A 21,963-nucleotide genomic window follows, 5' to 3' on the forward strand; every position below is an offset into this window, starting at 1 on the left:
CCGTTTACAAACTTTCACACTTCTCGTGCAGTATAATCTAAGTCTTATTTATCCAGTCGTATGCTCAATACTTCCCAAACACAAAACTTCTCTATGTTCACTTCACAGCCGGACTTCAATACTTAGATTTTTGTTTGTCCTACACAAGTTGAACCTCTTGAACGCACCCTGGTCCTCTACAGGAAGTGGACTGACGCTGGCGCGTTTGTTGAAAACAGACGTTGTTGACATGACACCTGCGAACAACCGCAGAGTAAACTATAACTGACAAGCCTCGGATATTGATGAAGCTTTTATACGTGGTTTTTACACAGGGGGACGCAATATACTGAACATGGAGTTATCGCAACTTATAAAGAAAATAGGTAACGTTAGGCTAACTTATTAGCTAAGCAAACTTAGCTTAGGGGGCTGACTCTACCTGAAGTGATGGTCTTGCTTGCTAACGTTAGCTAACAATAGAAACCCTCTCTATGTGTACTTCTTTTATCTGTAACTATAACTTTTGTATGAAGAGTTGTAATTATTGTTAACGCTAACGTTAGCTTCGTAACTTAAGTCTAAAACTTTTCTGAACGTCCACCCAAAGTTAGCTAGCTGTTAACTAGCTAAAAACGCATCGTTGCTAACTCTGTCTATATATAATGTCTATACTCGTTTTAATACGTTGTTTTCTGTAAACTCCAGGCCACTCTTTGGCGGAGATAAGAGTCCGAGCATTGAAGAGCATCATATGCAAGCTGGACCATTCACTGATCTCCGTCTCTGACATCGTCCAAGAGAAGATGCTGTTTGTGTATCTGCTTGAATGGTTCAATTTCCCTGAGGTGCCAATGCAGGAGGAAGTTCTTGGGTTGCTCTCAACTTTGTCAAAGGTAGGTACATTTCTGATCAGATGGTAGATAATAATACTGGGTGAGTCCTCTGGTGGACAGGGGTAGAGAGATGAATACTGTCTATATGTAACTACTGATAAACTTTAAATGTAATTTTGGCTTTGGCTTCAGCCTTTCTTTAACATGGCTAAGCATACCTGAACCAGTCAGTTTAAGTAGTGTCAATATTTGCCTTTGAATAATATATAATGTGATCCCTTTTTGTGGCACCTCACACATATACATTGTACTTAAAGGTCTAGTGTGTAGGAGAAAGGAGGATACATTGCCTGAAATGGAATATAATAAGTGTGTTTTCTTTATCGTATAATCACCTGAAAATGAGACTAGTAGTGTTTTTGTTACCTTAGAATGAGCTGTTTATATCAACATAGGGAGTGGGTCCTTATCCACAGAGATAGCCATATTGCACCCCCATGTTCCTACAGTAGCCAAGAACAGACAAACCAAACGCTGGCTCTAGATAGGGCAATTCGCATTTTCATGTCAGCCACTGTAGTGCCGAGCAGTGTCGGGAAAACACAGATTTTTTTTTTTACATGAAGCTGATTTATTCAGTGGGTTTAAATCACCTGGGGTCTCATTTATACACATTTCGTACTTCCCATGCAAAAGTTGTGATTTATCAAAACAGACTTGATGGGAGAAACTTTGACCCACACATACAAACATTTTGGAGACAGGAAATTGGCGATGCAGATGGTGAGGTGGAAGCCTGATTGTAGATATTTTTTGGCACACGCCATTTTTGGCTTTTATCCATATGCATATTTTTAGTATGGATATAAAGTAAATTAATGAGACCTCAGATACGTTTGTTTTGGAGAGGAAGAGACCTCTGCAGATAATTCCGCTCTCGCTAAAAATCTCCTTTTTTCTCTGAAACTCTTAAGTTATCAGAGAAAAATGGGGAGCACACATTAGCAGATGTGGGCTAGTGGCCAATCTGCAATGAGCCGAACAGCGTAGGAAAAACACCGACTTGTAATGTGAAACTGCTTTATTCAGTGTTCTTACCGTTTTTTAATCACCTGGTTTGTTTGTTTTGGAGAGGAAGAGACCTCTGACAATAATTTGGCTCCTGGTAAAAACCTCCTGAACAATGAAAACTAAGGGAATTCTAAACAGGAGAAGTGTCAGCTGGTTGCAGTTTGCAGTGCCCACCACTAGATGCCACTAAAGCCTGCTAAATCTCACACACTGGACCTTTAAATATTAGCAGGGGCATAAATGCAGTGAGATTTGTCCAGTGACACTTTGTAGCAACACTCATGCTAAGTGCTTTAACACTTCTACACCAAACATTACACTGAAGCATAAATTTTTCATTTCATGCTTCTGTATTTTGGCATTTTGTCTTCCAAAGCATCCTAGTGCAGCCCAGATGCTGAGAGACGTTGGGGCGGTGGACTTCCTCACTCAACTGTCTCCTAATGTGGAGCCCAGACTGCGAGCTGTCATCGATGGAACCCTGGACCAGCTGTTCCAGCTACCTGAGCTACTCCCTAGTCATATAATGGTCTACTCGCATGGACAGCGTACTACAGCTCCAACAGGTGTTGCAAGTTGAAGCCAAATGAATGTTTGTTTTGATTCTGTCTTCCTCAAAGTACTAAATGTTTATAATCTCGTGTAAGAGTCAGAGAGAGGTGAGAGAGGGCGGTGTGCATTGTTATGAAATAGTAGCAGTATATGAACAAACATTTTGTTAAATCTTGTGTCTCTGCTTCAGCACCTGCAGTTGTTCCACCTGAAGAGCAATTTCCTAAAATGGGCTTTTTCCACAAAAGCATACCAAGCCACACAGATGTACCACCTCAGAAAATAGCAGGTACTGGTACTTTAAATACTCACCCATTGATCTCTTAGTGTGCTGGGTTTCATCTTGAATTTCACTCATACTTTTGTCCAATGCACACAGTACATTTTTTTAATAAATGATTCATTTGACATTTGTTATCCCTCTGTGTTGTGCAGTGCACGAGTCTGTGAGATGCCTCAAGTTTTCTGTGTTTCCATGGCTGACTTTGACAAACACAGACAGACACATACTTTCATCCAATGAGAGGTGAGAGACAAAACATGTATCTTACAAATAATTTATGCCCAGCTAAATGCATCGCTAATTAACAAAATGATGATTCAACACAGAAAACAATTTATCAGAGAACAAGATAACCAGACGAAGAAGCAGTCTGTGCCAGCTTTTGGATCTTGACAGTTTTTGAGCTTGAAAAAGATGCATGATAGATTTAATTTAGTTGTTTTCTTTTCACAGTGTTTTTTCAACTTCAGTAGCATGCAGTGATGTTAAATTACTGAATATTAAATGGTAAGTAAACGTATCTTCTTTAATTCTTTTGAAACAGTTCTCTAAGGAGCAGCAACCCCAACTTGGTGCGGACCACATGTGAACTTCTGTGTGATGTCATTATGCAAGATTTTCCTGCTGAGATCTTCCTGCAAAGGCCCAGTATTATAAAGGTATCATAAATGTTCTATCAGCAACAGTAGTATTGTTAATGTGCATATGTTTATGCATAGCTATACTGAAATATTTTAAAAATATGAGCGGAAAGATCAAACCTAAAATTATACCACAAACACAGAGTGTGAGTAAGTGGTTGCAGTTCCCATTATTTACGGTCGTAGGTTTGGGCTCACACTGTAACAGTAATGTTAGAATGTCCGCCATTTTGTATTATTTTTTAGAACCAATCGGTTTCTTCTGCATGTTTCAGTGTCAACATTAAAGGGATGAATTGCTGATAAGCAGCCAGCTTTGTACTTTAACTGTGGGTAGTATGTGTAAATACCAGTGCCCAGATCTCTCTGCTCATCTCTCAGCTCAAATCCGCGCTCTAGGGTTGTTGATTGAATGGGTTGTACTTCTGCAATTTCATATGCCCGCCACCCAGGATATAAAGAGCATAAATGCGGATCCTCCCCTCTCTCAAATGTTGACTCAACTGAGATCAAATGGTAAAACTTAGCAGTGCTCATCAAATATAAACCAAGATTCTGTTACAGTTTTGCTTATGACTCGCCTAAAATGCTTCCAGAAACATATTTTAGCTCTTGTTTGTTTTGTTTGTTAACACCTGGCTGTCGTAGTGTTTCCTGGGTCAAAACTGCCACACCGGTTATGTCACCCACCAGCTGGAGCGTTTATTGATCTGGAGCAGTGCTGTACATTCTTTGTAGTTGTAGGTTATCTACCTCTTGAGCAAAAGCGAACGCAGCAGCCCTTATCCTCTGTTTTCTTTGGTCGTGTAGCACCCATTTCAGAGTTATTTGCTTAATTCTACTGCATAGACAGACCAGTTTTATGAAAAGTCCATCTTTCCGGCAGTTAAGTACTTATTTAAGGGTGTACTGAGTTCAAGTTAAGTATGTCATTAAAAACAAATCTTTCATTAAGTTGAGTTTTTAATAGTTTCAGCACTCTGGAGCAGGACATTAGAATGACCATCAGCCCCATCATTTTAACTTAACATGATGTATGAATTTTTTGTCACTCTCAGTGCTTATGGAAGACATAAGCCTTTACTGGTTTGACTAAAAATGGTGGCTTGTCTCTGACCCTAAAATTTCTCAATGCTTGATTTAACATGCGTCTCCATGGAGACAAAATTCAAGATGTTACTAAAAGTATTCAAGCGTTTGTTTATTTTCTGCTGGTTCTGGGATCAGCTGTTCTTCATGTTTAGTATTGTTGTTTATTCACATCAAAACAACGTGTGTTATTTTGAGTGGCTGGCGCGACCATCCCATAATGGAATTTGTGGGATGGTCACTCAAGCTACTGTCAAAATAATAACCTGTCAAATGGCGTCCTTGAACAAAACACCAATTTATAATTCTGTGTCCCTGATCTTGGAGGAGGTTGTGGAGGCCCCTGGAGGCTTACTTTGCTTGAGCAGGCACTAGATTGCTGTGAGGATATAGCTTGGTCATGATGTACCTCTTGAAGGGTTTGAAAGTCCTTGATAAAATGTGTTGCCTCTTTCCTCTACTGGCCTCCTTGGATAGCAGAGATTCTGTAAATGTGGTCCAAGTTGTCTGCAGGCACTGTTGGCTATGGAGGAATCTAAACTGTCCTGTGTTGCAAATAAAAAAGTCGATGTGCTTGTGTCAAGTTAGTTTGTACTGTAGCTGAATTCATATGGGGCCGACTGATGTAAATCTACAGTGAACTCCATCTTTTTTTATATTCAAGAGATATGCTCTCTCTTCCCATCTCTGTAAAAAAATGGCCTGCACATTTTTATGTATCCGCCCGTATCATGTCAGCAACAAAGTGCATCTGTTATGAGAGCTCTTCATTTCATTGGCATAGACGGAGTGTTGGAGGAGACATCATTTTGCCCCAATGAGCCACTGTGAGCATTACTATTTTGTTAATAAAGTGGTGCATTATGTTACATCGGTCTCAAGGCAGTATTAGCATACTGTCACCCAGCAGTCTCATCATCCAAAAGAAATCATTATGGGGAAAGTGCTCTTCTTCTTGTGGCTTTACTTGGCCCTCCTTTGAGTTACTAGAGCTATTAAGCTAAATTAAAAGACTTGGATTTAGAGACATGACATCATTAGCTGCAGAGGGCAGGGAATCTGAACTTGGAACAAATTGTTGCTTCAATAATTCAATTGAGCTTGCCCTTTTTATTTGGCGAACTTTATTACAACTTTTCTATCACTGTCCTAATTTAGGCCCCCTGTTGTTGTGCATTGTTTGCCTCGGCTCAGGCTCTGGTTTTTGTGTTTGTAAACAGAGCCACAATCAAATATCCGCATTGGATGTTACTGGTTGTTAAAGATGTAATCAGAAAACCTCTCCATAACTCACCTTCATAGTAATAAAACTATTCTGATGTCCCCTTGTGTTTCCAGAACCTCCTCTCCCTGTTGAGGCTGGGTTCGGGTAAAGGTGAGGCAAGCTACCTCCACTTGCAGGCTCTCTCGTGCCTGCGGCAGCTTTGTGTGGGCCTAAGGAGAAGACTCCGCTTTCATCAAGATCCAAGCTTCTACTCTACAAAGCAAGGTAGCATGCCTTATGAATTGCAGCTCGTGAATTTTTGGATGCTTATCTGGTTAGTTTACACGTTTGCTTTTACTAAAGTACATTTTTAACAAAATTATGTATTTGGTTGCAATGTGGCGCTCGATTTTAAATCCTATACTTCAAATGACCAATTTCTAAAGCACACCACACAAGACCTACACTGTTTTACATTTAATTAAAGTAGATGTAACAGCTATAACTATCTAATCCTGCTGATTAATTTCTTACAATAAGGAGTTTGTAAACACCACCACTATAATATTTTCTTGGCTTAATCAAATGTGCAAGGATTTCCTCTTTTTTCTTTTTTGCGGCTGTGTAGATCCAGTGTCCCAGAACTCGTCTTTCTCCCACTCCCAAGAGGTGCGGGGGACCCAGCGTTCCCAGGCCTCATCTCCAGGGGCTGAGTGCTCCCCTCGGCCCTCTGTGGTGGGACGCAGAGGCCAGAGAGCCAGAGGAGACGGCCAAGATGGAGATGCAGCTTCCACCAGGTATGTATGTGTAGCTGTGCATTTTCAACAAAGTCTGAAGGAGATTATAGAAGACGCTGCACTACTTCTGGTACATTGCTTCTTGCTGTTCTCGCTGTCTAAGGTATTTTTTCTTTGCATGTTTTGAGTCATCATGTTGGCAGTGAGAGCAGAGATTCATTCAGTCTGGCTTCTGTCACACTTCTGAGGCACAAGTGGTATTATGTTCGTCTGCCTCCCTTGCTTGTAGAAATAACTTTTTGATACGATTCAGCAGTGTTGTCAATTCTGTTCATCAGACCTCACACTTAACAAGAGAGCCTTATACTTTTTAGGAATTTGTGCACAGTGGGATTTTTTGTGGCTTTGATAATGACAAAATTGCCAGTGACACCAGCAACCCGCACACAAAGATAAAACAATGTGTGAAAGACTGTGGAGGATTTTATTATTCTTTTTTAGAAATAAAAAAACACCAGGAGCCCTCTAGCGGCCGGTCTACAGTGTTTAAAAATCAGTTCTGATTCCCGTGATGGCAGTTTTTAAGATCCATCCCTATACAGCTCATACGTCACTCCTTGTATTTGAGTGGTCTGAATTCGGATCATGAATTTACAGTGGTCTTCCTCTGCTTGTCTCTGATTCATCCAGTGGCAGCTCGCACAGAGGTGGAGCAGCAGTCCAGGCCCCTGGGCAGACGCCCCAGTCACCCGCAGATGTGGCCCACTTGGAGCTTCCTGACCTGGGTGTAGAAGATGTCCTGGAGCTGCAGTTACAGCAGCTCACTTTGGCTCAGTTCACAGTGGCCACCATGGAGCATGCCATACCTCTGCTTAAAACAGGTAGGAGTCGTTGCAATCTTTTATGTAAAGGGGGGGAAAAGATTTTGTAAATTATATAAATCAGTTGGCACAATCTGTTCTTTTTGCTCGAGTAAAGATCAGATACTGCACATATCCCCTCACCTGTTCCCCTACATTGACTATATTCTATCATTATTTTGATCCTGTCAAAAAAAAAAATCTCCCCTGCTCTTGCTCAGTTTCTCTCCTCTCTTCTTTCTCAGAGGGTTTGCATGTGTTCCACCGTGTTCTGGAGCTGCTGTGCGATACCGTCCCCCTGCTCGAGGACAGTGTTTGTGAGCTGGTCTGGGACGATCGCAGCCTGGTGGGGATGGAGCTGGCAAGTCAAAACACAACTCATGACAGCCTCTTATGTAGATGAATGGATACACTTCACTGAAAGGGGGAACTGGGTTGGCCACCAGACAATTTGCCACAGACACACAGGCATACGGTGCTCGGCTGTCAAGGAGAACTGTAGGCATGTGATTGAGCTGAATGAATTATATACGGTTACAAAGGCTTACCGCTGGTTACAAAGAGCTTCTCACACATACATGCACACCTCCTGTGTGTACCCCTGGGTTTATCCAAGTACAGCATTGTTGGGTCTGTAAATGTCTCTATTTGCTATTTGTATAAAGTCTATACAATGAAATGGTGTGTTTTTTCTTACCATGCAGAGTCATTTGTTATCCTCCCTGACTGTTTAAAGAGTATGTTCCTATGCAGAGGGACTTATACACTTGTCAAGCCCAGGCCCCTCTGGCCCTCTGCTGTTTAATACATGCCCTGAGCTGTGCAGCCTGAGAACTGTTTTGTCATCTTTATGTGGAGAGCAGCTTTTGTGTGCCAGACCTCTAGGTTTTTCCTATGGGAATGGGCCGAACTGTTCATGCCAGCTACAGCAATGCACAGGGCATCTACTGCCCCCTGCTGGTTCAATTCTTCTATTGTTCAGTTTCTCCTCCCCTAGAACAAAGTGGCTGAGAATAGATTGTTCCAATTTATTCATACTGAGATAGGGTGGATCTGTATCTCGTCCCAAAATAACCCTGAAATCTGATTACATTCAATTCCTAACCCCTGGAACGAGCAATTTTTCTCCTGGCCCCCAGCCAAGCCACACAGAGCGTCGGTGTGTGTCTGTGTCTGCGAACATGCACGTGACGCGAGTGCACGCACGTGTGTGTCGCTGTGTTTGTGCGGCATGTTTGCTTTTGTCTACATTTCTGTCTGTGTGTGTTTTTTTTTAGAAGGAAAAGCTGCGAGGCTGCATGGAACTGTTGGGGGACATCCTGAGCTACCATCAGAGCTTTCCAGCAGACATTCCCCACAGCTGTCAGCTTCATCACAGAATGGCCTACACTGGCACTGCTATATTCACCGTTAAACTCCTACAGACTATCCTCCCTCCTGAAAAGGTGTGTGTTTGTGCTCCAGTGACCAAATCACAAAACTTTCCTCATGGTTTTCTGTGATTATTTCACTTGAACTCCAAAGAACAGAAGAAAATAAAGTTTCTTAACCTCACACAGGCTAGTGACAATCTCCCAGAAAACACAGCAACAGCTATTTTCCACCTGTGCTTGGACACTTCGTTTGGAAGTTTATTACCCAGCATGCAAGAAACAGCAGTGGCCTACTTGGAGCAGGTGAACTCAGACAGCCACGACCTCTACAGGAGGGTGACACGAGCCGCCCTCTGGATGGAGTCTACTTGCAACTTCCTCAAGGAAGTGCAAGCTGAGGTATGAGCTGCATGTCATATAATTACAGTCAATACAAGTAACTCTACAGCCATCTTTTACATACATATAACCTACAGTTTTTTAATTTAAAACCACTCTGACAGAACTGTAACTAGCTGTGGCCCCTCAGGTTACAGCAATATCTGTCACTCATGTCTTCATTTTTGTGTTCACTTCACTGTTTTTTTTCTGCATCAAGGGAGAAAAGAATTGGTTGGAGTTACTGGAGCTGGCAGAGCAAGCCATAGACGGCCTTCCATTTCACCAGCACTTACCAATCATCAAGGAATGTGTGCACATCTGCTCCTACCTGTATGTTACAAATCTTTCAAGTCAGTCACTTGTTCTGCTGCATTTATATATTTGATATTTTTATGCTAAAATCTTTGGTTGTCCATCACCAGGTGGAAGTTTGACCAGCCCAGCCCCCTCCTCCAGACAGAGAGCCAGAAACTTCTCCTCAAGCTGCTGTCCCATCCCTTACCACCTGTCAAGACGGAAACATACGAAAGCACTTTAAACCTGGTCAAGGTCAGAGCAAGCCATCCAATACAGACAGTCAGTGTTTAAATGAGACTACGCGGGTTCATGGCTAAAATTATGGCTCCTAAAGCCATAATGTGGGTCTGTTTGGTGCGGCATCCATATGTAAATAAGTAGGACGGAGAGGGATGAATGACAGATCTTTGACGCCGTGCTATAAAGAACCCACTTGACATTTGAAATCAGACTTCCTTTTCATTTTACTAACCGTCGTCTAGAGTACATGGCTACATTTAAAGTGAATTGGTAACTCCTGTATGCGAGTGGGGGGATAGCGATAATTTATGATGTGCTTTGGTGTGATTACATACACCTCCAGGGCTGCCTTGGCATCCAGAATGTGTCACGACAGGAAGCAGCAGCCTGCGGTGCAGTCAACTTTCTTATCCACCACAGGGTGCTCTATGAAATAAGTGCTTTTGGACTTCAGGATTCTTCAGAGAAGGTAGGCAGAGGCATGTGTATACGTCCTGTATTTTTATAGGATCCATTTTAATTGTTTATTGTGTTATAAATTGTACCATAATGCAGTTATTTTTTAATATTTAAATAGCTCTTATTTTCTATTTTCTCATGAGTCTCTATGCTTTTATATATAAGCGACTGTAGCATATCCTAATTTCACCCTGGGGAACAGTAAAGTATTTCTTACACCTTTGGAGCGAGGTCATTTTAACTATTTCTCTAAGGTGTCTAAAGTACAGGGATTTCTGTGTTCTTTTTTAAGAGGTCATGTTCATTGATGTAATGTAATTCCAGTGTTTAAAAATGTGTCACTTACAGTACTGGCACGGAAATATTTTGTCAGCAGCGCCTTTGTGAATTCAGCAGTTTACCTGTGATCTATAGGTGAACATTGCTGCCAAGGATATCCTGCTATTCCTGCTCAAAGGACGATTGATGATGACAGCGTCAACCTGGGACAGATTCAATGAGGCACTTTACCCGGTCATGCCCATATTACAGGTGTTGTGCTCTCTACAGAGGCTGTGTTCTATTTGTGCTGCGACGCTCATAAAGCGGCATCATGTTTGGAAGCTCACACATCACATTCATGGAGCGAGGGGGGGAGTGCTGTACTGTATGTTCTTCACAATCAAAAACAACTATGATCAAAAGTTAGATTTTAGCGCTCTTGGACCACAAAGACTTCACATTGAGCTGCCAGTGAGGGAAATTTAGTTATTTGCTCATTTACATATTCTGTGTTATATTGTTTCCTTTTTTGGGGGGGAAACAAGCTTTTATTAATTGTTCAGTTTCAGGCAACAGAAAGCCTGGAAATTCTTCATGAATATACATGAGGTTTTGACTAGGCTGTCAAGTGTGATTTAATTCAAGGAGGCCATTCAGAGATGGGCCCCTCCATGTCAACAAGAGACGAAATGAAACCACCCATAATCAAAGCGATGCATATTTTATTTACTGTTGTGCTGCTTAGCTGGAATTCCCCATTGTCTGCTCCATTGTCTGCCAAGGCAGTCTGAGAATTGTGTGCGTGTGTGTTGCAGGGTTACGCCGGCACTGAAGAGTCACTTGGAAACTGTGTCCTGCTGGTAAGTGACATGTCGGACACGGCGAGAGAGAACGTGTTTCCAAGCACAGCCAAGCTGAAAGCGGCGCTCCGACTCCTTTTCACCAAACAACCCACGTGAGTTTGGTCTCTGTGTCTTTCTTTTGTCAATGTTTGTATTTGTGTCACTCTGTTTGTTTGGGTGTTATGTGCCCGCCTGGATGTGTGTGCATATCAGAGATGTGTGTTTGTCATGTTTCTTCTGTGTCTTTGTGTGTGCTGCTGTTTGATTAGTTTGATGTTGGGTCTTGGGGTTTTTTTTTTTCTGAACCAGACAAACTCCTGAGAGTCTAAATATTCTGCCTTACAACGTGTAATGTGATGGACATATTACCACTGTCTGTCGCTGTCAGCTGATGTTCTCATCAAGTCATCCGAGTGCTCTGTGAGGCCTGTGTAAAACAGCTATCCAGTCCCAGCCTATGAATATTGATAGAGATAGAAATTAACACCAGGCACTGGGCAGGAGACGAGCCCTGGTAAATTCTGGCAACAGCTAATAGATCTGTCTGCCCTGCCAGCCATTTTTTTTAACAACTAATCACCATTTGGATGCTGTGTTGGGGGAAAAAAAAACAAAACCAAACATTTTCAACCCTGTATTTTATCGCAGACAGAAGGTGTGCCTTGCTTTGAATAGACCTGTTTTATGTTGTTTTTAATTTGTGTTTAAAACAGTGTGATTTTAAATGATTTAACTCCCAAGTTTTACATAAATTCTTCTCATCATTGACAGTGTGAGAATAGCAGCAGTGCAACAAATCCTGCCCCACTTAACTGGCGATGATGATGCTAACACAGCCAGACCAGACCTGGATCAACCAGTGATCTCCTCGCTTCCCAATCTCTTCTGCCTCAGACACCCTTTAGACATCACACTGGACACCAGCAGCAAGTCTGTCCTCAAGGTACAAATGAACACGCACAGAAGGAACAGCACACTTAGACACACGTCTTCACAGGAAGATTTAAGTGCCCTCTTAATGTGATTAATGGTGGCTAGGTGGAGTCGGTGGAGAAGCTGTTTTGTATCCTGAACTCAGACACCGTCGATATCTCCCTGAGAAGATCGGCCGCAGAGCAGCTGTCTGTAGTGCTACAAGGTAACTTAAATCTACAGTATATCTTATAAACTCATCTGCTATATTATTTTAGTACATTTCCACGCTGAATCTTGGCTCTGGCAGGATAATACCTTTAAACCACCCTTAGAGTCTACCTCTGTGCATTTCTCTGTAATAGCTGGATCCTCTCACATCAGAGTGCTCATGTAGAGGCATATTTTAATGGAAAAAACACTGACTTGTTATACTTCGGGCCAATTCTGTACCCCACAAGTACTTGCAACCTTGCAAATGGGATGGTATCACTGCAGAGTGTACAAGCAGGATGTAGTCGCTAACAATTCACATCCTCCTAACAGCTGATATGATATTGAGATTGATATTCCATAGTGAAGTATAGTGCCTGAATTCTCAACCACATAAAAAGAGGTTTTAAAGGCCTGAACAGGATTCTAGACGCAATTTTATGGACTTGACAAAATAGAAAAAACAACTTTAAAAGTTTGTGTGATACGTGAGAGCTCTTTCCTTGTGAAAACTACAATTTGCAATGAGTACAGCCGAGTGTGTGCCCTCCCACTACCATATGTTTTAGACAAGCGGGAAAAGCAAATAGTTTATGATTATGCAAATGTTTATCGTCGGTACATTGAATTGTTCTCTTACTTCCCCGCAGACACAACAATGCACCCAGTGCTGAAGAATCTTGGAATAGCAGACAAAGTCATTTCTTTCATTATGGGGAGTGTAAACGGCAACAAGGTAAAAACAAACCTGCTTTGGCAAAGTGATAAATGGATGTGTACCGAACGAATTGCTGTTGAAGCCAAATTAAACAAAACCCTGAATCTCATAAATGCCGTTCCATGCGCTCCCATTTGTGTACATGTCCTCGTTTATGTGTTCTCATGTGAGTACATGAGTTGCCAGCGGATGTGGAGGAGACCCAGCGAGGCGTGCATGATAGAAGGATGAAATGGCCTGTATTAATAGTGTCAGACAGGCCCTGGTCAGCAGTGATGTTTGCCCTCTAGTTACTGCAGTCTGCTGATCATTTCTAGGCCTTGAATCAGAAGCCGCTAACAGGGGTAATCGTCCAGCATGTCCGGCTACACGGAGGTGAAGGGACAGGGCCACAGAGAATGACTTGTCTCGGCTAACAAGTGTGTATAACAGGGATGCCTGCAGGTTGTATTCGTCCCAACCCTCCACGGCCTGCAACCTGCGCAATCACAGAATTTGGGTTCAGCTTATGTAAAGAGACAGTAAAGAGACCCTGTGCATTTGTATGGGAGAGACACAGAGCAGGAGGAGACAGAAAGAGAATATGTGTGTTTGTTTGTGTTTTCCCTGCAATTAAACACTGCATGCGTATGTTGCTGTCCTCCCCAGAGCTTAGATTGCCTGCTGGAGCCTTGTGTATGTATCCTGAGGAAGCTGGTGTATGCTGATCCATCTCTGAGGCACAGTCTGGCACATCGCAACCTCCTGCTCCTCACACTGCTCAGGGGTACATTCACAAGACAACTCATTAAGTAACAGCTCTACACGGCGTGTTGTGTAGCTCGGGGGCACATTCTAAAAAAAAAAAACGATGACAAGTCATCCATTGATGCATAGCTTTTAACCATGTTGTCACACTGCAGTAAGTGGCATAGTGTGATGCAACTTGTTGCCATGGAGCTCATCTCAGCATAATTCGTAGCTAAATTATCAGTCACTTATTTTGAATTAGGAGGCATTCATTTAAATCCTAACATCTTGATTGTGAGTACCTGCATATTCGTAGGCTGTTTTAGACTAAAAAAGAGGGTTTATGCAAAAATATGTGACAGTTTTTTACATTTGTATACAGAACATTGTGTTTTTCTGGGGGAGGAGGGAATTTTAAGCGGTAGATAGCATGTCAACAGTGCATGCCCCATAATAGTGGTGTACATCATATGAAAGCTGGGAGACTGAAGATTCATTTGAGATGCAGCTTAGCACTGTGTCAAGTTTTCCTAGTCATAAATATGTAATAAACATTGTGCTTTGGTTATGTGCCTTTTGACATTTGAAGTTTAGGGTGTATAAGGTCTTAGAACATGAAGAATGGAAGTATACGGTGGCAGTTCCCATGCTCAATGATGTTGTTACAGCAATGTTTGGGTTTATACCATTTGTTACACAGATTTGGAGCTAAATTTTAGAATTTTTAACACTAAAGATTGATAAAAAAAATGGTCAAAAATCCCTCCAAAATATTACATTAGGACACCAACATCTTGAGGAACACCACAGAAACCATGCTGTCATTTTTAGCACCTTGATGGCACACACTTCTGTTCCAGGAACTGCAGAGAAACCTCCTGATTGTCAATACACCTGTGACAGCCATACATCCTCTGAATGCCTGAAGTCTCTAGTTTGTGGCTATAAAGTTTCATGAGGCTGTGATTATCCTAGAGGTCACGTTTCAAGTCTCACCTCTGTAGTCATACCCATTTTATGCAATTCCAAAACACATGGTTTTTGCCCAGGACTGTATGGGACTGACATGAAATGGACACGTCTGTGAAAGGGAGACTCGTGGGTACCCATAGAACCCATTTTCATTCAGATATCTTGAGCTCAGAGGTCAAGGGACAAGCTGGTGTGACACAGTTGGTACCAATGGATTCTCTAGGTCTTTTTGTTTTACATGATACCAATATCTAACTCTAGCTTTGAAACTCAGCCGCCCTCTAAACGACAGTAATGTCGGCGGAGGACACTGTCGTCCTAGTGGAGTGGAAAAGGTTAAAGCACTCACTTGTTGCATTAAGAGCTCAGAGGCCAACTTCCAGTTATTATAATGTCATAACAAAACCAGGTTTCCAAACTTCTAACTGTTGTTTATCCATGAGATTTAGTGATAAATATTAGGGTGTTACGTAAACTGTATTGTGTCTTCATTATAGCATCCTTGATATTGAAGGAGAACAAAGGCAATGGCAGTGAGGTAGCTGTCCTGATGAGTTTACTGCTGTTTGATGAGATTGCCAGCATTGAAATATGGTGAGTTTATCTTTCCTCTCCATGGGTTTTCCATGCCTTTAAAATCAATATGCATTCATTCAACATTTTGGTGTACTCCTTGATTTTTTTGTGTCATATTAGGTCGGACAACTCCAACCCCGATGTGACCCTCACGCCGTTCTCCCTGCCACTGTCAGTAATCCGCAGGTAAACTGAGCTGTAAAGCTGCCAAGGTCTCTTCTTTTCATCAACAGCACTTCACAAGCAATATAAAAACAGTTTTCTCTTCTCCCAAATTTTCTCCCAGGTACAACATCCCATTTCAGGCAGCGACTCATCACGCTGTCAGCCCATACTGCTGCGTCCTGCCCCCTTCCTCTGACCTGCTGACCTTAGCACCCGCCCGCCAAGCCCTGCAGGTGGCCTGGAACACTGCTTGGCACTCTGGGATGGACGGCCTCCTTCAAGAGCTGCATGGCGTCTCTACTGATGATGCTGAGTAAGAGCCTTAATGTTTCGTACTCTTATTCATGCAGTACGGTGTTAGCGTGGTCTCAGATTATTATGATTTGTTCTTGTGGAAAGAATATGGTAGAAAAAGGTTGGAGACCAAGCTTGACTATTGTTTCTGCAGTGTTTCCCTTAGGTTGACTGTTGTGGGGTGGCTGATGGGCCATGTGTGGGAGGTAATTCAAAGGTTTCATCAAGATATTATTATTATCAATTAAGTTGACTCCACTAACACACATGAAACATGGCGTAACAATAAGAACATTTATACATTTACACATTTTTATTCACTTATATTTTACGCCTTACCTCACTGATTTCGGTCTCCTACAGCCAGGAGGAGTTTTTCCTCTCTAACAGCCAAGATGGGTCAAAACTTGTCTTTCTGAGCGTGTCGGGGGTGCAGTTGTATCAGCAGGAGAGCTACTAGTGCTCTGTCCAGGACAAGCTTCCCTCCCACTAGGAGCAGAGCTGCTAGCATCATCGCCACTGTTGCCAGATTCAGTTTGGGCCCTGCATTAAAAAAAACACAGATATTTTAGCTTGATTTATAGATGTTTGGGTGGTCCATATGTTCACTTTAGCTGTCTTTCCTCTCCTCTGCTCCACTCTGTGTGTGAAGAGGGGAGAAAGCTTCAACCTTGGTGAGCTGCACAGAGGAGTCCGTAAATGACACCAAAACACAGTAAAGACACTCACATTGAGCTGAACTGACACAAGTGCACATTAATTACATTTCAGAACAGCACCACACAAAGGCCCTCACAAACGCAAACCATTGATTTGCGAATGAATGGATATTTTTTTATTGGACTTTTTTTTTTTTTACCCCCAGCAGGGGTCCAGTTCCCTGGCAGTCCACTATCCCTGCACAATTATAGGGGATACATTGTTCTGTATCGAGAGAGTTGTCTTTTACTGGGGACGGAAATGGGTTAAATATATGTTGGAAAAACTGAAGACAACAATTCAAAGCAGGATATTTTAATCAGAGAAAGGGACTGCCACACATCACTCTCACATAACTTTCTCTCTCTTGGAGAATTGTCATCAAGAATTAGTTTTAGACGCTCGGCATCTTGTGTTTCATCTGTCTTCATTTACTTCTAATTTGACCTAATTCAAAAAGATGAGAATGTCTCTCCAACAGTTTTAACCAGCTTGATTGCGGCAAAGAAGTTGAAAGCACACCGAGAATTTATCAATCTACCAAGTTTCATACGATGTTATGACTGGGAGAAGAGTACGTGTTGAAGATGGATTAGTCATTGAAACTTTAGAGGCGTCTTTCTGTTTTGTGTGAAGTGCAACTCCGTGCACAGGTCCTTATCTCTGTTGTGTCTTATCACAAAGTTTCTCATATTGTTTTGACATTATTTTGACAGTTGATTGTTGCCGGTGTGATGCGTGTCTCTTCTTGATTCAGTTACAAGTAATTCTCAGGAAAACATCTCTCTTTGGATGAGTCATAAATGTCCCATCCCTCCAGATTGGTGATCAAATATGTTTAATGCAGTCATCAGTATGCCTCTGAGGGTGCTACTTATGCAACACACTTGTCAGCACATCAATAGTCATGTAGTCCGATTTGGAGCATATATACATGTACATTCTGTTCCCCACAGATTTCATCCTGACTTAAAGCTGTCAGAAGCACAGGTTCTGTCGCTGCAGGCAGTGCGCCTTCCTACTGCGCTGCAGGACTGCATCAAGGCCATCATCACAGCAGCAGGACACGGCTCTGTGACCTCTGCCCTCTCCAGGCTCAGCCTCTATTTACTGATTGACCGACTGGCCCTCCCTCACATCCCCACCCACACCTGCAGAGGCACCCTTCACTCGCTCAGCTGGCAGGCAGCAGTAACCAGGTACCCTGCATACAAATTCAATTAAAGATTCATACACTTTAGCTTTACATGCTAACGTTCAGTTAATATGTCTTGTTAAGGTTTATGAATTAAGCAAATGATGGGAGGATTTTATGCGACAACAGTATGCATTATTATTATTACTGCTGCTGGTGAACAAAGCAGGACTTGCTGTGAACCAAATGTTTTTCCATGGCTGAGTGAGCTCAGTTTGGCTCTGTCTTTTTATCTTATTTTGAAGAAATGACATGAATTAATAACATTTGATGTCTTTCTTTCTTTCTTTCTTTCTTTCTTTCTTTCTTTCTGTCTTTCATCCGTCCATCCTTTCGTCCATCCTTTTGTCCGTCCTTTCGTTCGTCCTTTCGTTCGTCCTTTTGTCCGTCCGTCCTTTCTTTCGTCATTTCGTCCGTCTGTTCTTTCGTCCGTCCTTTCTTTTGTCCGTTCTTTCTTTCGTCCATCCGTTTGTCCATCCTTTTGTCCGTCCTTTCTTTCGTCCTTTCGTTCGTCCGTCCTTTTGTCCGTCCGTCCGACCTTTCTTTCTTCATTTCGTCCGTCTGTCCTTTCGTCCGTCCTTTCTTTCGTCCATCCGTTTGTCCGTCCTTTCTTTCGTCATTTCGTCCGTCTGTTCTTTCGTCCATCCTTTCTTTTGTCGTTTCTTTCGTCTGTTCTTTCTTTCTTACCACTATTTGCTATGTAAAGAGTTGAGTAATGGCGCAGTGAGCAGAGAATGAAGTCACGCTCCCTCTGTGTTTGTTGTAATGCGAGCTTCTCTGTCTATTGTGGTAGACGGTCCGTCCCTGTGAGTGTGTCCCACTGGCTAGCTAACTGCCACTGTGCCGCACTGCACTCTTACGGTGGTTACGCTAACATCGTGTTTGCGTCCTTGCGTAAGAGTAGCGCTTACCGTCTGCTTTCTTCTTGGTTAACGTTTTTGCTCGGTCAGCACTTTGTTAACCATTGTTAGCCCTGTTTATTGAGTTAGCACCGTTAGCTGCTGACCACTGGCTCAGCCACCTCCATGTTGAGAACCATGATGAGACTATTCCGCTTTAGACTTTGAATCAGAGATATGCTCTAGATGTCACATACAGCTCCTTTAAAGATTCCGTAAGGAAGTGTAACAAACTTTGAATATCTTTGAAGAAAGTTAAAGCAAATTTAATTTTAGATCCTTGATGAGTCTGTACATAACTTTTGGGTTTTTTTTTTGCCTGGCATCATCGCTAAGTTAATTGTTTTTTTCACTGGAAGTTTGACTAATTTTTGTGATTATTTTAAAAATACTTCCACCCTCTCATTGGAGGACAAATATATTTATTCTTAAAGGTATACTGTGCAGGATTGTGGGTTACTGTTTGTAACCATGCTCGCCAACGAAGTGAAAGTCAAAGCCAACCAAAGATTCAGTTTCTTTTGGTGTTTTGCCTTACTGTATTTGCATTTTTAGCCGCTGTATGTCTTGGATGCTGGCTGCTTACAGTCTGGCACCTGATTGTTTTTTGTAAAGCCCCGACCTCACCTGAGCACAGTGGGAGTAAACGCCCATAAACGTCCTGAGAATAGAAAATAAGAGGAAGTTAAGAAAATAAAAGCAGAGGGCAGAATCTCTGCAGAAAATTACATCGCCACACACTTTAGGAGAATCCTGCATGATATACATTAGTTTTAATTTGTTTTATTTGAAGTTCTTCCTCTAACTACTCCAAAGCTTAACTTAAAAAAAGAGAATGATTAAATTGTGATGGAGCGGTAATGATGAAGAAAATGAGAGAAAGCCTCCAACAAAGCATATTCAAGTAGGTCAATTATTTCAGTTGATTCCATCAGTTTATCACCACCCCTCTGACAAAATCTCTGGTTTCTTCATCTAGTGTTGTAGCGTATGTCTAATACTTGTCAAAATCGCCTCTGTGCAGTGATGTTTTTTGACAGTTAGAGATGAAAAGAGGAGTAGGTAGAAGTTTAGCTTCTTTAGTAATCAGCATACTAGACAAATATTGAATATTAAGTTATTACTGAGTATTTTCCTTTCTACCATGCTCTCTTCCTCGTGTTGTGACGGTCTCTGACTCTTCTTCCCTGCAGGTTTCTCCAGGTGTGTCCAGCCTGTGTCGAGGATGAGAGGTTGCTCGTGGGTATTGTTGCATTTTTGAATGCCTACTTCAAACAGATGCACACTGAGTCTGAATCTGACCCAGAGGATAAGGACCTGCGCTGGATACTGGAGCTGCTTCTCAACCAGGTACAAATAATTCACACTTTCTGGTCGTGCAGGAAAGTAAAACCTCACAACAATAGTCCTGTATTTCTTTTTTATCTTTTGGCTTAAAGGGAAAGTTGTCTTTTAAACACACATTGGTGTAAGTTACAGTATGGCGTTGTGGTATAGATAATAATCTTATAATGTGTACCACTGTACCATAGCTTGCCTTTGATGTGAGTACTCGTGCTTGCGAAGTATGTGTGTGTGTATCTCTGTTAGCTAGTAATCTGGTTAGACTCTCTCCTCTCCAACACAGAGGGTTATATACCTGTAATCAAAGCTTGAATAAATCACACGCCGTCAGACAAGCCAAACATATTACTCTCTCATAACGACAGGAAAATAGTATCACAGTGTACCACCTCAGACCCGCGGCACAGATTATTTCCTGAGCTCTTAAAACAAAGTTGGATTCATATTTTCACCCGAGGAGAAGAATCACCACCACACTGTTTTAGTGGGGAGAGCTACTTTTAGGATTTAATCAGTCTCACCTTGGCTTTCTCATTAATGTGTGTGTAAACAATAAGCCCTCCCCTGGCAGCTAAAGCAGACTCAGATTGAATGCCTAGTAGGGGTGAGCAGCTCTGCACTGCTCAGACTTTTCTGTAATTACTGAGCTGTTTCAGGAACATCTGTCACTCTCTACACATATTTAACTATCTACTGCATGTGCGCTTCAAGAAATTCTGCATGTTTGGTGCTCGTAGATCTGAATTTTTCAGGAAAAGATGGGAGGGGCTATGAAGGAGGTGCTTGCTCGAGTACGTTTTCCCTTATTTGTTCTTTTTTTTTTTTAAATTTAGAAAGTTCGGCAGATGAAGTTTGTTTTACTGTTAAAGGGACAGTTCCCTCTAAAATCAAAAATACGTGTTTTTCCAAATGTTGATGTCAGTTCATCCACTCATCCATCATTCAGGAGGCCGCATCCCTTCTTAATTTGCTGCTTGGTGTGGAGACCCAGACCTCAACTCAGAGCCAGGGGGAGCCAGAGGAGCTGAAGAACCACGTCAGCCAGAGACTACAGAGAGAGCTCACCAGCTTCTTTAACATCTTACTCCTCCGACTCGCACACACCACCGACAGGTAGGACGATATCACCAGTGACACACTGGGAAGTCACAAAACGGGCACAATACAGTCCTTAAATATTTATATATTTGTAGTATATTAGTTGTAACATTTAATTTACAAGTATGATTTAATTTCTTACACTTAAATACTAAAATGTTAAGGAATGTCTTTTTATTTGCTCAACAGACACACACTCAAGTACTAAATTCTGTATTAACAAGTAGAGCTCAGGGCCAAAGAGACACAGCTGACCTTCCAAGTGTTTTCCTGCTTTATATGCCACAATATTTTCTACATTTCTTCGTAAAAGAAATGAAAGAGCTATAATTATTCCTCTCTTAGTGTATGGAAAAGGTGAATGCACTCTCGTGTTATGTTATTCAGCCTTCCTGTGGGGTTAGAAAATTGATTAATATCATCAGGAGGAAAGAAGATAGTGAAGTGTTCTTCCACTGTAGGGGAAGTGCTTATTTCAGTTCATTTGTGATGGAAATCCGGCTAGCTTAGTCATTTAGAACATGAAAATGAATGCCAAACACATAAAAAGCCAGAGGCTTATGAAAAAGAATTGGAATGCTAATTGTCAGCGTTATCTTGTCTTTCTTCCTCTTTTCTCTGCCTCTTGTCTCCCCTCCTGTCTGTGGGGTTTGCTCGTGTCTCACTCTCTCTCACTCTGCCCTTCCCTGTCTGTGCAGGCTATGTTTGGCATTAGCGGGCCCCTTCAAGAGCCAGCTGGCAGTCCGTTTGCTTCAGAGCCTGCGGGTGTCTGACGCCCCGCGTTTCTATGGCCTTCCCAGCCTGGAGAGGACACTGCAGGGCATGGTCAGCCTGACTGCCCAGCCTGGCTGGAGCTCCCACTGCTCTGACCTGGAGCCCATCTTGCTCTGCTCCAAGTATCTCAGTGGGCTATTAGAGGTGTGTGTGTGTGAGTGTGTGTGTGTTTGACATGTGTCTTCATAGTATGTGTGCATATGTTCACGTGTTACACGGGCATATGCAAACCTCCCACCCTCTCATCAGAGCTGAGACTGCCTACAGAAA

The 21,963-nt window shown here is 42.2% G+C and overlaps 1 protein-coding gene across 1 annotated transcript in view; it reads left to right on the top strand.

Annotated features, from left to right (window-relative positions):
• Positions 1-206: 206 nt before the first annotated feature.
• rttn (rotatin) overlaps positions 207-21,963 on the top strand; it is a 37,940-nt gene continuing 16,183 nt past the window's right edge. Inside the window, exons 1-28 of the mRNA XM_050057183.1 lie at positions 207-365; positions 688-875; positions 2,263-2,452; positions 2,629-2,727; positions 2,874-2,964; positions 3,266-3,380; positions 5,790-5,940; positions 6,284-6,452; positions 7,083-7,273; positions 7,498-7,613; positions 8,530-8,697; positions 8,812-9,024; positions 9,224-9,336; positions 9,429-9,555; positions 9,887-10,012; positions 10,417-10,533; positions 11,079-11,218; positions 11,877-12,048; positions 12,144-12,243; positions 12,881-12,966; positions 13,597-13,714; positions 15,147-15,243; positions 15,346-15,411; positions 15,512-15,703; positions 17,340-17,582; positions 19,671-19,827; positions 20,768-20,934; positions 21,618-21,837. Coding sequence (XP_049913140.1) covers positions 335-365; positions 688-875; positions 2,263-2,452; positions 2,629-2,727; positions 2,874-2,964; positions 3,266-3,380; positions 5,790-5,940; positions 6,284-6,452; positions 7,083-7,273; positions 7,498-7,613; positions 8,530-8,697; positions 8,812-9,024; positions 9,224-9,336; positions 9,429-9,555; positions 9,887-10,012; positions 10,417-10,533; positions 11,079-11,218; positions 11,877-12,048; positions 12,144-12,243; positions 12,881-12,966; positions 13,597-13,714; positions 15,147-15,243; positions 15,346-15,411; positions 15,512-15,703; positions 17,340-17,582; positions 19,671-19,827; positions 20,768-20,934; positions 21,618-21,837 — 3,963 coding nt within the window. The 5' untranslated portion in view covers positions 207-334. The remainder of the gene's footprint in view (positions 366-687; positions 876-2,262; positions 2,453-2,628; positions 2,728-2,873; positions 2,965-3,265; positions 3,381-5,789; positions 5,941-6,283; positions 6,453-7,082; positions 7,274-7,497; positions 7,614-8,529; positions 8,698-8,811; positions 9,025-9,223; positions 9,337-9,428; positions 9,556-9,886; positions 10,013-10,416; positions 10,534-11,078; positions 11,219-11,876; positions 12,049-12,143; positions 12,244-12,880; positions 12,967-13,596; positions 13,715-15,146; positions 15,244-15,345; positions 15,412-15,511; positions 15,704-17,339; positions 17,583-19,670; positions 19,828-20,767; positions 20,935-21,617; positions 21,838-21,963) is intronic.

The sequence above is a fragment of the Epinephelus moara genome, chromosome 11 (assembly GCF_006386435.1).
Source record: "Epinephelus moara isolate mb chromosome 11, YSFRI_EMoa_1.0, whole genome shotgun sequence".
In the NCBI taxonomy this organism is placed as follows: domain Eukaryota; kingdom Metazoa; phylum Chordata; class Actinopteri; order Perciformes; family Serranidae; genus Epinephelus; species Epinephelus moara.